At 33.0% G+C, this 13,888-nt stretch overlaps 1 protein-coding gene across 2 annotated transcripts in view; it reads right to left on the bottom strand.

Moving 5' to 3' along the window:
- Window positions 1-2,597: 2,597 nt before the first annotated feature.
- LOC118190496 (tubulin polymerization-promoting protein homolog) overlaps window positions 2,598-13,888 on the bottom strand; it is a 111,716-nt gene continuing 100,425 nt past the window's right edge. For both annotated transcript variants that reach the window (XM_035361211.2, XM_035361213.2), the window contains exons 3-4: window positions 12,725-12,857; window positions 2,598-6,277 (exon numbers count right to left, since the gene is read on the bottom strand). In XM_035361211.2, the coding sequence (XP_035217102.1) occupies window positions 6,095-6,277; window positions 12,725-12,857 (316 nt within the window). In that variant the 3' untranslated portion in view covers window positions 2,598-6,094. The remainder of the gene's footprint in view (window positions 6,278-12,724; window positions 12,858-13,888) is intronic.

Raw genomic sequence — 13,888 nt, forward strand, 5'->3', positions numbered from 1 at the left:
TTTGATGGAAAAGTAAGTGTCCCATCACTTATGTGAGCCATTTTTTGCTCCGTTCTAAACAATTGTATTTTTATTAAATTAATATTTTAATATTTCGAGAAAATTTATGTTATGTAATAATTGTTACTAAATTTAAGTATGAAACACACCCACAAAAATTTTACATGTTTTTTTACTTTATTTTATTGCAGTTTCCTTTTGTAAAGCACAAGTGTCCCATCACTTTTGTGAGACACTGTATAATTTGCACACGTTGCTGATATATTCGATTCAGATTAAATCTATTTATTTCGAAGGACACAAAAGTTTGCTTTAAATTACTTCTCATCCACAAAAGAAGACAGTTCTAGCTAATAGTCACAGTTTAACGTATTTTCAAACTGATCGTAAGAAGATTTTTTATCTTTAAAAAACTATAACTGAACGGAGATTATAAAATCAACACGTTAAAACTCCATGCGTCTATTTATGTTTCCTATATTTAGAAAATCCAGTACAAATCATACGTCTGAGATTTTGTACATGTTTCAGAAACCATGAGATGTCTGCGGTAATTCTGAAAAATAGGAAATTTCCTTTGATAAATTTTGCCTGCAAAGAGCTATAGTTTAGAATGTTTAGATGTAAACTGGGTCGGAAATGGGCAACCACCTTAGCAGAAATCGCCAAAGCTTCACAATACACCAAACTTTAGTAACCACGGGCATAACAATTATTCAGTCAAACATTCGCAGAAAAAATATTCAGGTTCCAACGTCTCCATTTTCATATGCATTCTTTTTGCTGTATTCCAAGTTCTAAAAGCTTTTTATAGAAAAAATAATCATATTTTTTAAACTCGATTTTAAAATTTGTTCTTGTAGGACTTTCCGACAATAGCAGAAAGAAAGGTGAAATTTCTGCAGGAATCCATTATTTTGCTGCAAAATCTCTAAATAAAAATGCTTCGATTTCTTTCACAGAGCGATCGCTGCGAAATTTCCGTCACAACAAAAAAAAAACCTGGTTTGTAACTAGGTTAACTGATTGTCTTTTGGAAAATTATACAGTTGAAACATAGAATGTGTATTTAATAATATGTATGTATGTAATATATGATTTTTCACAGTAAAAGTAATTGTTCTCTTCCTTCCGTAAAATTTACCAAACTTCGCCAAGGTGGTTGCGATAATATGTAAGCACAGATAACTGAGCATATTTTTTAGATTTAAAACTTTTTCTTTTCTTCAAATGCGAAAATTAAATTTTATCGAGTAGTCCATGCATTGTACACGGGCTTAATATTAAAAAAATACGGTCAATTAAAGTATATATGATCTAAATTACATGAATATTTTATCATTATATTAGTAGAGTATATTACTCATTGAAAAGTCAACCTTTTCAACAACAATAATTTATTACCCTATATACCTTTTATCAGATGAATTTTTGAACTGAAAAGAATACGAGCTGAAATAATTGTACATAGTCAAATAAGAAGTTTTTCTTGTTCTTCGTAAAATAATTTCCCCTGTTGTGTTTCATTAATAAATCAAGTTCTTTAAGCGTTGCTGCTCAGCACAAAAGCGGCACTTCTATTATTATTTATGTTGCTAAATTAGAAAGATATACTAAAAAATGAGAGTAGAGGAGGTTTAGGTTTAGTTTATTATGGCAAAGCACATTAGGGCTATCTGCCTAAGGGAAGAGATGACTTCGTGGAGGACTTTCTAAGGAAAACTGACTCATATACAACTTACACGTAAGGAAAACCACGAAAACGTCGATATAGCCAGCCCTTTCGTCAGGTTCCGAAGCTATGTAGGAACTACCAATGTTCAGCGATTTCACCGCTCAGCTGCTGGTGGGTGATGATAGCAAAGCAAATAATAAATACGTAGCAACCCTCCTATAGTGAGTCCCTTGGCATTTCGCAAATTCATTGCAGCGCAATAGCAGTTAGAGAGAGATAGCAGTATCTTTAAGAATATTAATCTCTATACCTACTATATGGATAATGAGGTACTTGCCTTGAAAGCTTCGATATTCTTTCGGATGAATAACGAAAAAACTTGAAATCCCTAATCTAGTGTAGTGAAATTTTCAATGGCCATTATTCATCTGCCCTCGTATAGATTATATCAGTTGGAAAGTTTCAAATTTCCGAGTCTTCGACAGTTCTTCGATAAAGCACCAATTATATCAGAACCAATAATTATGTATGATTCATACTTCTTTGACCTTGAACATCATGCGCCTTTGAGTTTTAGATGTTATGCGGAATAAAACTAGTAAAGAGTAATTTGTAATTTTTTCTTGGGGAAGGGCATAATTTGTGTGTGTATTTGATGAGGATTCATTCTTATACAAAATTTAATTTGTGACAATATAGTACGTTTTACCTCTTCTTGCTTCTTATATACTTCAGTTACATTTAATACAAATGTATGTATATATTGATAAAAGAGTCTGAATGCTTTGAAATTAACTTATTAACAGAAAGAATACTAAGTTGCAAACAGAATTTTATGCGACTGCTTCGAGTTCATTGTCCTTTTGTATATGGTTCCCTACAACTATGTTTTCAGATGAAATAAGAAATAAAATAGACATGATATTGTGTAAGCCAATTTATTTTTGCATTGTATAGTATAATATAACAATAAAAGAAATACTCTACTTTGTAATATAACAGTATGCATGAATGAGTTCAAGAGCATAACATAACAAGCATAATTTTGTTCAGAAGTTTTTAAAATTGCATGAAAGGAATGGCACTAAAATATTTAAAGGCTTAACTTGATCTCTGAATGATATTTTATCACAGAATTTGTACATTCTTGGTGAGTTCAGACTGGTCCACTTTTTTCCCCATTGAATATTTTCGCATTGTTCGGCATTAATTATATGTACAAGACAAATATACAACCCCAAATTTCTCATTTATACACTTTCAACAGTTATAATGTCGAATATAACCTTATAATTAATTTTTAGTTTCAGATCGAAGTCTCTTAGATTCGTTTTGCAGGTTTACTGCATAGTCTTTCGAACGAAAGCATTAGATTTGAAAACTATGTAAAAAATAAAGTGAAGGAAGTAACAGTAAAATAATTGTAATGAATAAAAAAGAATTATTTCCTGACCATTTATCTGTATTATGGAGTTGATAACTCAAAATTTCCTTTTTTTTTTTTTTTTTTTTAAGAGAAAAGAAAATTATTAGAATGCAAATTTCAACTTAATGTGAAATTACGATGAAAAATGTATTTTAATTTTCAAACACATTAATTTTTACTTTTATATTTAAAAATGAACTCACAACTGGTATTTTGAGTACTTTTGGTATTTTGCAGTGTTAAACTACTCATCACTTTTTATTTCAAAGCTGATGAATACCATATCAATATCTGCTTTGTTGTAATTATTATTTGAATGCTTTTTATTTTTATTTTTCTACTTGGTTAGCCTTCAGTATGCTGTGGTTTAGTTATGATAGCATAATGAAATTTGCAGAACATATCTATTAAAATATTCTCTACATTACAGGCAAAATTTCGAATTCTGAATTTTTATGAACTTTTTGAAAATTGAGTGGGACACGAAAGTTCCTGAAGAAAAGTCTACTACTATAAGCTTGAAGATTTAGTTATTGTTTTACGCACATTCATTTCGGAAGTATATATATTTTACTAAAAGTAATTTCAGTTTATACTTAAGTTTCAAGTTAATTTTGAAAATTTAAAAGAAGATGCATTTAATAGTAACATGTTATAGTATAGAAACAAGTTGTCTCATAAGAAAAAAAAAACTTGCTTTTCAAAGTTTTCACTTCTCATACTGACGAAAGCTATATATACTGGGTGATTCAAATGTGTAAGAGAAAAAGTAAAAACGTAATAATTAAAAAAATATAGACAGTATTACAATGCGGTTTTCGCGGAGATTCATGTGGTTTTTTAAAAATTAAGGACTATATTGCCAGACTAGTTGCATTTGTCCCCGACAGGGTTGACATTATACAGTTCGCTACGCAGTTAAGATTATAGGCTTTCAGTGTCAGATTTTGTCATTCACGAGAATAGCCGTCTGACGTGGCATGACGCTCTGAATAGCTTCCGTGACGCTCTAAAAAGTGCTAAACTATAATTCCTATCACAAGATGGCGAATAATTTCTTTCAGTTTGGTCAATAATGTTGGTCGGCCAATGTAAGATGCTGCTCAGATTTCGAGTAAGGGTAATAAAGTCCGTCGGCCATTTACTTGAAGTCATGGGTGTACACCAGTAATTTCAATTAAAAATGTGACTAGTTTAAGCAATAAAATTATCCGTTATTGAAAAAATTCCCAATTTTTCTGTGCATCTCTGTATCAAACCGCATCGTGTTACTGCCTATACTTTTCGAATTATTAAATTTTTACTTTTTTGTGTTACTTTTGAATCACATTGTATATACATGAGCATGTTTCCAACGGGCAGATCTTTTTAAAATATCATTTATAACCCCATATAATGTTACATTCTGAATATCTGTTTAAAATAAATATTCACCAAGTTATTTCTAAAGATGTATTGCCTATATTTTCTAATGATATAACGCTAAAAAAACACAATCCTGTACATTTATTTACTGCATTACGAGAGCCGTAACGACATTTAGCACATGTAAAGCCTCAGACCCAAATGGTAGCCAAAAATGCCACATATTTTACAATGACTATACATTGAATTTAAAAAATAGACTTGCACACAATACAATAAATGCTTTTAAAAACTATCTAATCAATTAGGTGCATTGAAACATATTTACTTTTGAAAATATTAAATACTCATGAACGCTGGGTTGAAAAATTTATGAGAGCTAATTTTACACTCAATAAGCTGATTCCTGGAATATTTGTGCGATTAGATGTCATGAACAGAAAAGATCATAGGGACCTTAATCATGCAGATAGTACAAGAAATTCAGGTCAGGGTGACATTTGACGTCAAATACATATTCTCTTTCAAAATTATTAAAATTACTCAAATAATATAAACAAATATTTTGAAATTTGTACCCCATGTTGCTATATTGCTTGCTGCATTAAAATGTCATTAACAAGTACGCTGAAGGTACACGCAATAAGTTTGAAAAAATTTTACGAAATTCTATCGCGGTTAATTGACATCTGACTATTTTGGACAAGAACGGAACTCAATGATGAAGGAATTTTAAATGAAAAATCTTATAAACTAGGATATGTATATAATATAAATTATCTTAGTGTAAAACTATCTTCTGATTTTACATAAAAGTTTTCCGCCACTCTAAAATCACTAATTGTATATGAGAATAAATTAGATGAGAACATTCTGTTTAAGGCTGACTATGAATAAGAAAAAATGTACTTAAAAAAATTTCAAAATAAACATATACTTGATGTTATCATACAGTTGGTTCATTATATTATATATAATGAATTTATCTCTAAATCAAAGCCAAACGTATATGTATAATAATTCCTTGGCATAAGTCCACAGATATTTATTTTACGATGTGTACATGAAAGTAGTTTATCCAAAGTTAAAAGTACGCCCTGTGGGACTCATTTATGTCCAAACTGCATTTCCAAATGCAATGGTATTTTCCAAACGCAAAGAGCAGCATTCATCTCAAATCTGTTTGCTAAAGAAGCAGATCATCTGTTACTTGTGTTCACCTTCATGGCTTCCTAAATCCATCTTAGTTTATAGTAAATCATTTTAAATCTTTAAACATGCATACATTTGTAATGATTAATCTTAGATTTAGGTCCACCTGATATGTTCTATTAAGAAAATAACCATAAATTTCTTAACAGGCTAGCAACCGAATAGTTTTTTATTTAAACTTTGATTCGCAATTAGTTAGATAAAAATCTAAATTAATGATTTGGAGTACTATTTGTACGCATTATTTACAATAGCCTAGAAGTGAAATTCCTCAATTATTTCTGTAGTAATTTTTTTATCTGAAGTAATTCATTTTATTTTCACTATCTTTTTGAGTAACAATAGCAAGCAAAATTAAGGTCCCTAAGCAAGTATCATGTACTTTCTGAATGTCTATTTACAATCCAACAAACAACTCAGTGAGTTTCTTCATATGTTCCCTGATCCTTATAGCCTTGGACATAACCAGCAGCATTCGGCTTGTCCACTCGTCCTTCTTTGCCACGTCCTTTTCCAGAATCATCAAATCGCAGTTTGTGAGTGCCAGTGTATTTCGTATGATCTGTTAATCGACTAACAGCTCCTCCAGCAGCGGTGGGCTGAAACAAAAATAAAGCAACATCATCCACTGCAGTGCATTATAACATTCGTGCATGCATTCACCCATCAAAACAACTTCTCAAAATTTGTATCTAAACATCCAATTTTTTTATTAGCAGATATGAGATAGTTACAGTTAAAGCCTTCAGAGGACTCAGTTAATACGGTCATTAACATACGGAAGCAACTTCTAACTGATTTTATATCGTTAAAATTTAGTATGCACCAAAATTCTGTTTATCTGTACTAATGTAGCACACATAAAAATAACTGCTCAATGAGTTGAAATCTCAGTAGAGTTGAAAGTTTTATATAGTACAGGCGTATGCACGGAAAATCATGAAGCCCGGATGACTAAAATCTACTTTCCTGTAGAAAACAAAGTATCCAAAGGTTTTGAATAATTAAGACGAATATAAATAATTAAATAATTTGGGTAAAATAATGAACATATTTTTTCAGTTTTTTTTGAAGTCTTTTTGTTTTGTTTTGTTTTTTTGTTTGCAAGTGATGTTGAGATTTGTTCGCAAATTTGGAGATATTATACAAAGTTATAATGTCATTAAATTCAGATTCAGTTTGCTGCCCTACATAGTCCAACAGTTATATATTCCAGAACTTCACTATAGCTCATTTATATTTTCAACCTCAGAATTAACAGAAACAATTTTGATGCTCAGACTTTCTTCTCTGATATTAAACATAAATTTTGATTAAAGATAGAATCTTAACTTCATTGCGTGATTTAACAAAGAAGTTTAAAGCATTTAAAATTGTTAATCTCTTCCAAACACTTACAAATTTTTCATGCTTCTTAAGTACTACCTGAAAGACTTTTCTTACAAATTCTTTTCATTGATGATATGACATCTTGAGCCACCAGCTGGATCAATGAAGTCACATTGAATATAGCTTTATAACAATCCTCGCATTACAAGAAAATAGTTCAACAGGATGATATGACGTATAGCAGTTAGAACTTTATATTTTGCCCATAAACTCGTCCACATATGAAACAAATTTCTTGGAATACTATTTTGGAGGAAAAAAAAATGTCACGTTGACAATTGAGATCACAATGAAAGTAATTTTATTTTCAAAATTTTCCAAAATTTAGGATTTTTATATTTGCTATAAAGAAAAATCCTAAATTCTGAAAGCACTGGCATAGCATACTGTTGTCACTCTTTGTTTAAATATCTTATATCTTGAAGTTTCTTTTCCTGCTATGTTACTTATGTTAGTCGAAAAGCATTTCCATACCCGTCTCAGAGACAATGAAAGTTTAGCCAATGGAATATCAGGCGGATAATTTTTCTTTTTCATGTAATCACCAAATTCTTTAATAACAGATTTTAGAGCTGAATAATTTGGATTTAATTTTTCTTCTTTCATATATACTTCCATATTCTAACTCTACAGCGTTTTTCAAAGCTAGAGAACAACGTGGAAGATGAATTAAATGAGTCCTCAGTGCTTAAAGAAGTGTGAAAAACAATAATTTTTCCATGAACAATGGGAAATAGAAAAGTCTTCTGCTAATTTTTAATTCATCCATTAAATAAACAAGCATCATGTCTTTCCTACATAGAATTCTTAATCAACTTAATTGTCACACCTCGAGTGTTACAATCTTAGATAAATTTCACGGTTCTTGAAATCACGTGTAGTTTGAATCACAGTACCTAAATCCATAGTCAGCTTGTGAAAATATCCCCCTTTGTCTAGCTTAGCATTTATATCCAGTTATTGTTCAAGTGTCAAAATAGCCTTTCGTCCTTTAGCTGGTTGCTTAGGCTCACTCATTCTCATAAAAAGCCATGCGTAGCGAGAATATGAGCCAGTTTCACTTAGAGAGATCTCCACAAAGGCATCCCACCAATTAGGTAGATCATGCGTGCTTTGCGTATTCAAATAACCTAACAATTCTAGTGCAAAATTTGAATATATGCGCAAACACATTTAAAATAAAGCACTTCAAAAGGGAGGACATTTTGGTGGAAGCAAAATATCGAACAATAATGAGATATTTTAATAATTTAATAAAAGATTTTAGCTGTCAGAAATACGGAAAATCAACTAACCTGATGACTAATAGGTATCCCTATGTTTGCATATTTATAATAGAAGGGAAAGAAAGAACCAGAAACTACTCAATTGTTCCCACATTATAAACATTCTGCTACTACTGACTGTTTTTACAATTTACATGCGTACTCTTTTTTGGTCTATGAAAAATTAATAAAAATGCAAGCAGAAAATTTTCACAAATAACTTAAAGGCTAAATACTACCTATATTTTGGCATGTTCATTTCTCTCTCTTGCCTATCTCTTTTTTTCTGGTGATTCATTGACAGTTCGCAAAACGGGCTATCACCACGCTGATATTCGGTAGTTGAATGTAATTAACATATACTACTGGCCAACGTAAATGCAACATCCTGAAGGAAGCATGCAAATAAAATGAAATTTACAGCATGCATTAGCAGAGAGGTGAGATATGCAAATGATTAGAGTTTCAGCGCAGACGCACATCACGCGCGCCTGTGACACCACTTCAAAAGCGCTATTTAAGGCTTGGAGTTTTCGACTATTTCAAGCTCGGCAATTGGGTTTTTCTTGTGCTTTAAAAAAAAAAAAAATCAATTATGCCTCGTAGTAAACAGCGATCGTCGTTTGTTATCGTTTGATCAAGTATCCGAGTTCGACAGAGGAAGGATAGTGGCCTACCGAGAGTGTGGATTATCTTTTAGGGAAATCTGTAGTCGTGTTGGACGAAACCAAACAACTGTAATGGGGATATGTGACCGTTGGATGTAGGAGGGTACAACGGACCGACGTGTTCGATCGCATCCACCTCAGTGCACCACTTCACGTGATGACAGGAACATTGTGCGCATGACAGTGACGGATCGCTCAGTCACATCACGAACCATAGCACAGCACATTCAGCCTGTAACGCATCATCCTGTGTCTGCGCGTACTATTCGACGCCGTTTACAGCATAGTGGTCTGTCCGCAAGACGTCCATTGCTTCGTCTACCCTTAACGCAGAACCATAGACGTCTCCACCGCAAATGTTGCGATGAAAGAAGGATATTGACGGCAGAATGGAATGAAATTGTCTTTACTAACTAGTCACGCTTCTGTCTGCAACACCACGATGGTCGGATTCAAGCCTGGAGACACCATGGAGAGAAGATGCTGAATAGCTGCGTTATGCACCGCCACACTGGTCTTGCACCGGGTATTTATGGTATGGGGCGGTATTGGATATCACTCTCGCACTCCTCTAGTATGCATTGGCGGTACTTTAAATAGACAGCGCTACATCTCCGAGGTGTTGGAGCCAGTTGTCCTTCCTTACCTTCAGGGATTGCCCACAGCCATATTTCAACAGGATAATGCGCGACCACACGTGGCACGATTGAATTGCTTCCCTGGCCGGCTCGCTCTCCGAATCTTTCGCCTATAGAAAACATGTGGTACATGGTTGCTTAACGATTGACCCAGATTACATCGCAAGCTGCCACACCAAATCAACTTTGGCAACGTGTGGAAGCTGCTTGGTCTGCTGTACCCCAAGAACACATCCAAAGTCTTTTTGAATCAATGCCGTGGCGTGTGGCAGTGGTGATCTCCAACAATGGCGGCTACTCTGGCTACTGATTCTGGAAGGAACCACACTTCATAGAAGTCTATCAATTTAATCATTTGATACTTGGTCAACATGTTACCTGCTAGATAAATTTTGTTGTGATATCTCTTGTCTTTCTTGTTGTTGCAATTTGGGTGGCCAGCAGTGTAGTATGTGTGTTACATAAAATCTGAAGAAGAGACTTCTGGAACGGAAAATGTAATTCAAATTTCCTCCTTCAAGCGAAAATATGGCATATTAAAAATAACATCCAAGATAGAGAAAAATAAACTTCATTTTACAGTAAACAACATGATTCAAATATACGAACCAACTGATTCGATTATATATCGGAACTATAACAGGACGTGATTCAAATCCATTTATTTGAGGAACGATATCAGAAACATACCACGTTTAGCTAAGGCAAAGATTGTACAGTTAAATATGATTGTCAAGATACCTCCACAGTTACAAAAAAACATGGCCGAGCTAGGATAATGGGCCACTGAATAAATACGGAGAATGAAAGCCTGCGGAGATGTCAGGACCATTAATTTAACATGAGGCAGTTCCTTTGTTTATCCACCAATATAAGAAGCCCTTCATCTTGTATAAAGATAATACAGACTCCAAAGTGTGCTTGGTCACAGGACAGGATTCTCATGAGGGGCAAATATTTGGTTATTGTTGGAAAAATTGCATTTCTTATTTGCGGCAGAGCTGAGCAGAGAAAGGTAAAGTATATAAATACCGCAAGGAATACTCCCGATGGTGGTGAAGACTGTGCGTCCTTTCCATGGTGGTGAAGATTATGTATTCTTTCGATAGGTGAAGTCTGTGTGTCTTTCCGATGTTCCTTATAGACATGCCCAACAGCCGTGAATGAATTCAGCGTGGTATGGCGATCTGATATATAGAATCTTGTCGTGGAAAGGATGTGTCGAAAATTACAATGGAAATAGGAATCTAGCTGAATGTTCCAGACAGCATTTATATGAATCATCGTATAGATCTGTTGTCGCCAAGTACCTACCTGACTAAATGAACTGTTAAGTAGACTCAGTTCATGTTGTACCAATCAAGTACATTCATATGTTATTCATCATATGGTTTTGCTAATGTGTCATAGTCTGACATGATATGTTTATCTGTTTTGTTAAGCTCGAAGAAAGCAGCCATGAAATCTTATGTTTTCAACTTACTCCTTTGGTTGAGAACCAAGTTTTACACTGTTGCGTTCTCAGGAACCTTAAAATATTCAAAACAGCAACTATATGTAATACTTAGGGTACACTTTACTGGACATTGAAATGCCAACATTTTAAATGGAAATTAGAATAAAATGAAACGTAAATTCACTCTTTAATCGAAATGTTGCAGTTAATCCTTTACCAAACTAAGATGCGAAACAACCATATGCGATAGTTCTGTGAATTCTTCCAGCGAAATAAAATTTGTCATCTCTTGTCCACAGAATATTCCAAGGATCAAATAAATTTTGAAAGTAGAAAGAAATGCTGTATCTACATCTCGAAAATAGTGTCCGGTTTTCGACAGAATACTCAGTTCCTTCTAGTCGAAAAACCAAATCACTGCATGAAAATTATTAGATATTACGTAGTTCTGATGATAGTTCGATTCGGATATAAATCTATCAACGGAATGGTTTAAAGTGCCCGATTATTGGTTGCTGCTTGAATGAATCATAACAGAAAGGAAAAAAAAATTCTGAAAGCTTTCACATTTTATATTATTTTATATTAAAAGGGGCTTTTTTTTAACGTTTTGTGTGTTAACTTTATTTATTAAATATCATGTTCCTCGCACGTTAATTCATTTCAACAGCAATATCACAAAATATATAAAAACAACATATCTTCAAAATTTCCGATAGACAGTCTCGCGTGCTCGAGATAAAAATGTTATTTTTCGTACACAGTGTTGCAATTGGTCGCTTTCAAAGCGTTGAATTTGTTAATCAAAAATTCCTTAAAGTTTTACAAAATAGGAAATATGTAATAAAACAAATTCGAGATTCGGGCTTCCAGGTTTGTTTGGGTGGAGGATTACGTTATTCAAAATGTGAAGGCTTCAGGCTAGTCGTTTTTTCACAGTGCGAGAAACATGCGTGCATTCATGCAGATTCTTCATTATTTAATTTCTTTAAATATAATACAGGAAGATAATATTTGATGGCAACAATTTGAAAAGTGAAATGGACATTGATGGTGAAACAACGCAAAATGCCGTTTCGAAACTAATAGATCTTCTGGTCTAATACCCCTTTGGGACAATAAGACTATAAAGTATTTCTCCCACTTTCCTAGCGTGCCTTCGTGGTGCAGTGGGTCAGCAAACTGAGCCGGTATTTCAGAAGTCCGTGGTTCGATTCCCGGGAAGGTGCTTGCTTATTTTTCATATTGCCTGCTTCCAAAAATACATGTATCTACAGTGGCGCTCGAACTAAAAGGGTGGTGGATGACGATTTCTCCCCCATCCAGGATTTGGCGATTGAGTCCCATAAAATACCCCAGTCGCCCTTTAAAAGGGGAAGTATATAAGGTATTTCTCCCGCCTTCCTAGGGTGCCTTCGTGGTGTAGTGGTCAGCACACTGAGTCAGTATTTTAGAGGTCCGTGGTTCGATTCCCGGCGAAGGCGATTGCTAATTTTTCATCTTGTTTGCTTCCAGTTAACCTAATGTCTCTACAAGACATATAAAGTCAAATGTTTTTATTTTAAAAAAACTTTTTTTTTTCGATAAAAAGAAACTTTCTCTAAAATATTTTAAGAAACGGGGGAGTTACCGTTGTTTTTGAAGTTGCTGGTGGACCACATGACGCCATTTTCTGCTTCATTTCTGAAACATCAGTTTTCTTGTTTTTAGCTAAAGTTTCTAAGAACTGTTCGTATTCTTTTATTGATAGAGATCTCTTCGTCCTGGAATAAAATATTCAACATTATTATTATTTTTTTGTTTCAATACATTGCACTTTTCATGAGTTAGGTATTTAAAAAATTACTATAATTTTGTTATCGAGCTTAATTTTTTTGGCTCTTAACTGATTAATTCTTCAATTAATTTATTTCAATTTTATATTTGTAGATTTAAATTTTAACTGAAAAGTGCAACCTTTTTTAATAAGTAAAAGAAAAAATAATTTTTTCTCATAGTCATTCAATAAATTTTTAATTTTATTAAAACAAGCCAATATTAAATTGTTCAAGATGGTAAATACATAATTTTTCAATGATTAAAAAAAACTATCATTATTAGTCAAATTAAAATCATTTCTCCAATGCAAAACAATATTTAGAAACTCAGTTATTATATTTTCTTGTACGGTTGCAGAATGATAAAAAATTTGAAAATCGTGATGCTAAAATATCAACATTTAGGCAAACAAAACTGAAAACCTGCATTAAAAATGTAAAGAAAAAAATCTTTTTAATTTCGGAATTTCGCTTATTGCTCTTAACACTCTGACTTCAGACATATATCATTAAATCTAACATTCTTAGAAATTGAACAACAACAACAACACACATACAAAAAAAGGATGCAATTTTAAAATAACTATTTTAATTAAAAAATAATATTAGTTGTTATAAGTAGGCTACTACAATACAGGAGCAGTCCTAACTGTCTCTGTGATTTTAATGAAGACTGCGAAAAAAAGGGAGGGGGCAGTTCTATATCACTCGTTCTACCAGGCCGATTGACGAAATTCAAATTGCGTTTTTCATGTCTCGAAATCGCGACTTAGGATATATATTAGATTTATATATAGCGTTATTTTAACATAGGTATTTTGACACAAAATCGGACTTTTTCTGAAATAGCAAACGGATTTGTTTCCATATTTCGATTCTACGACTTAAATTACGCCAGACTACCAAGTTTTGTAAAAATTGCACGAGTAGTTTTTAAAAAATAAGCTTTCAAAAGTTTAGCTCCTCAATGTTATTTG

The sequence above is a fragment of the Stegodyphus dumicola genome, chromosome 4 (genome assembly GCF_044657685.1).
Source record: "Stegodyphus dumicola isolate Sdum_Otavi_A_Nest chromosome 4, ASM4465768v1".
NCBI lineage: Eukaryota > Metazoa > Arthropoda > Arachnida > Araneae > Eresidae > Stegodyphus > Stegodyphus dumicola.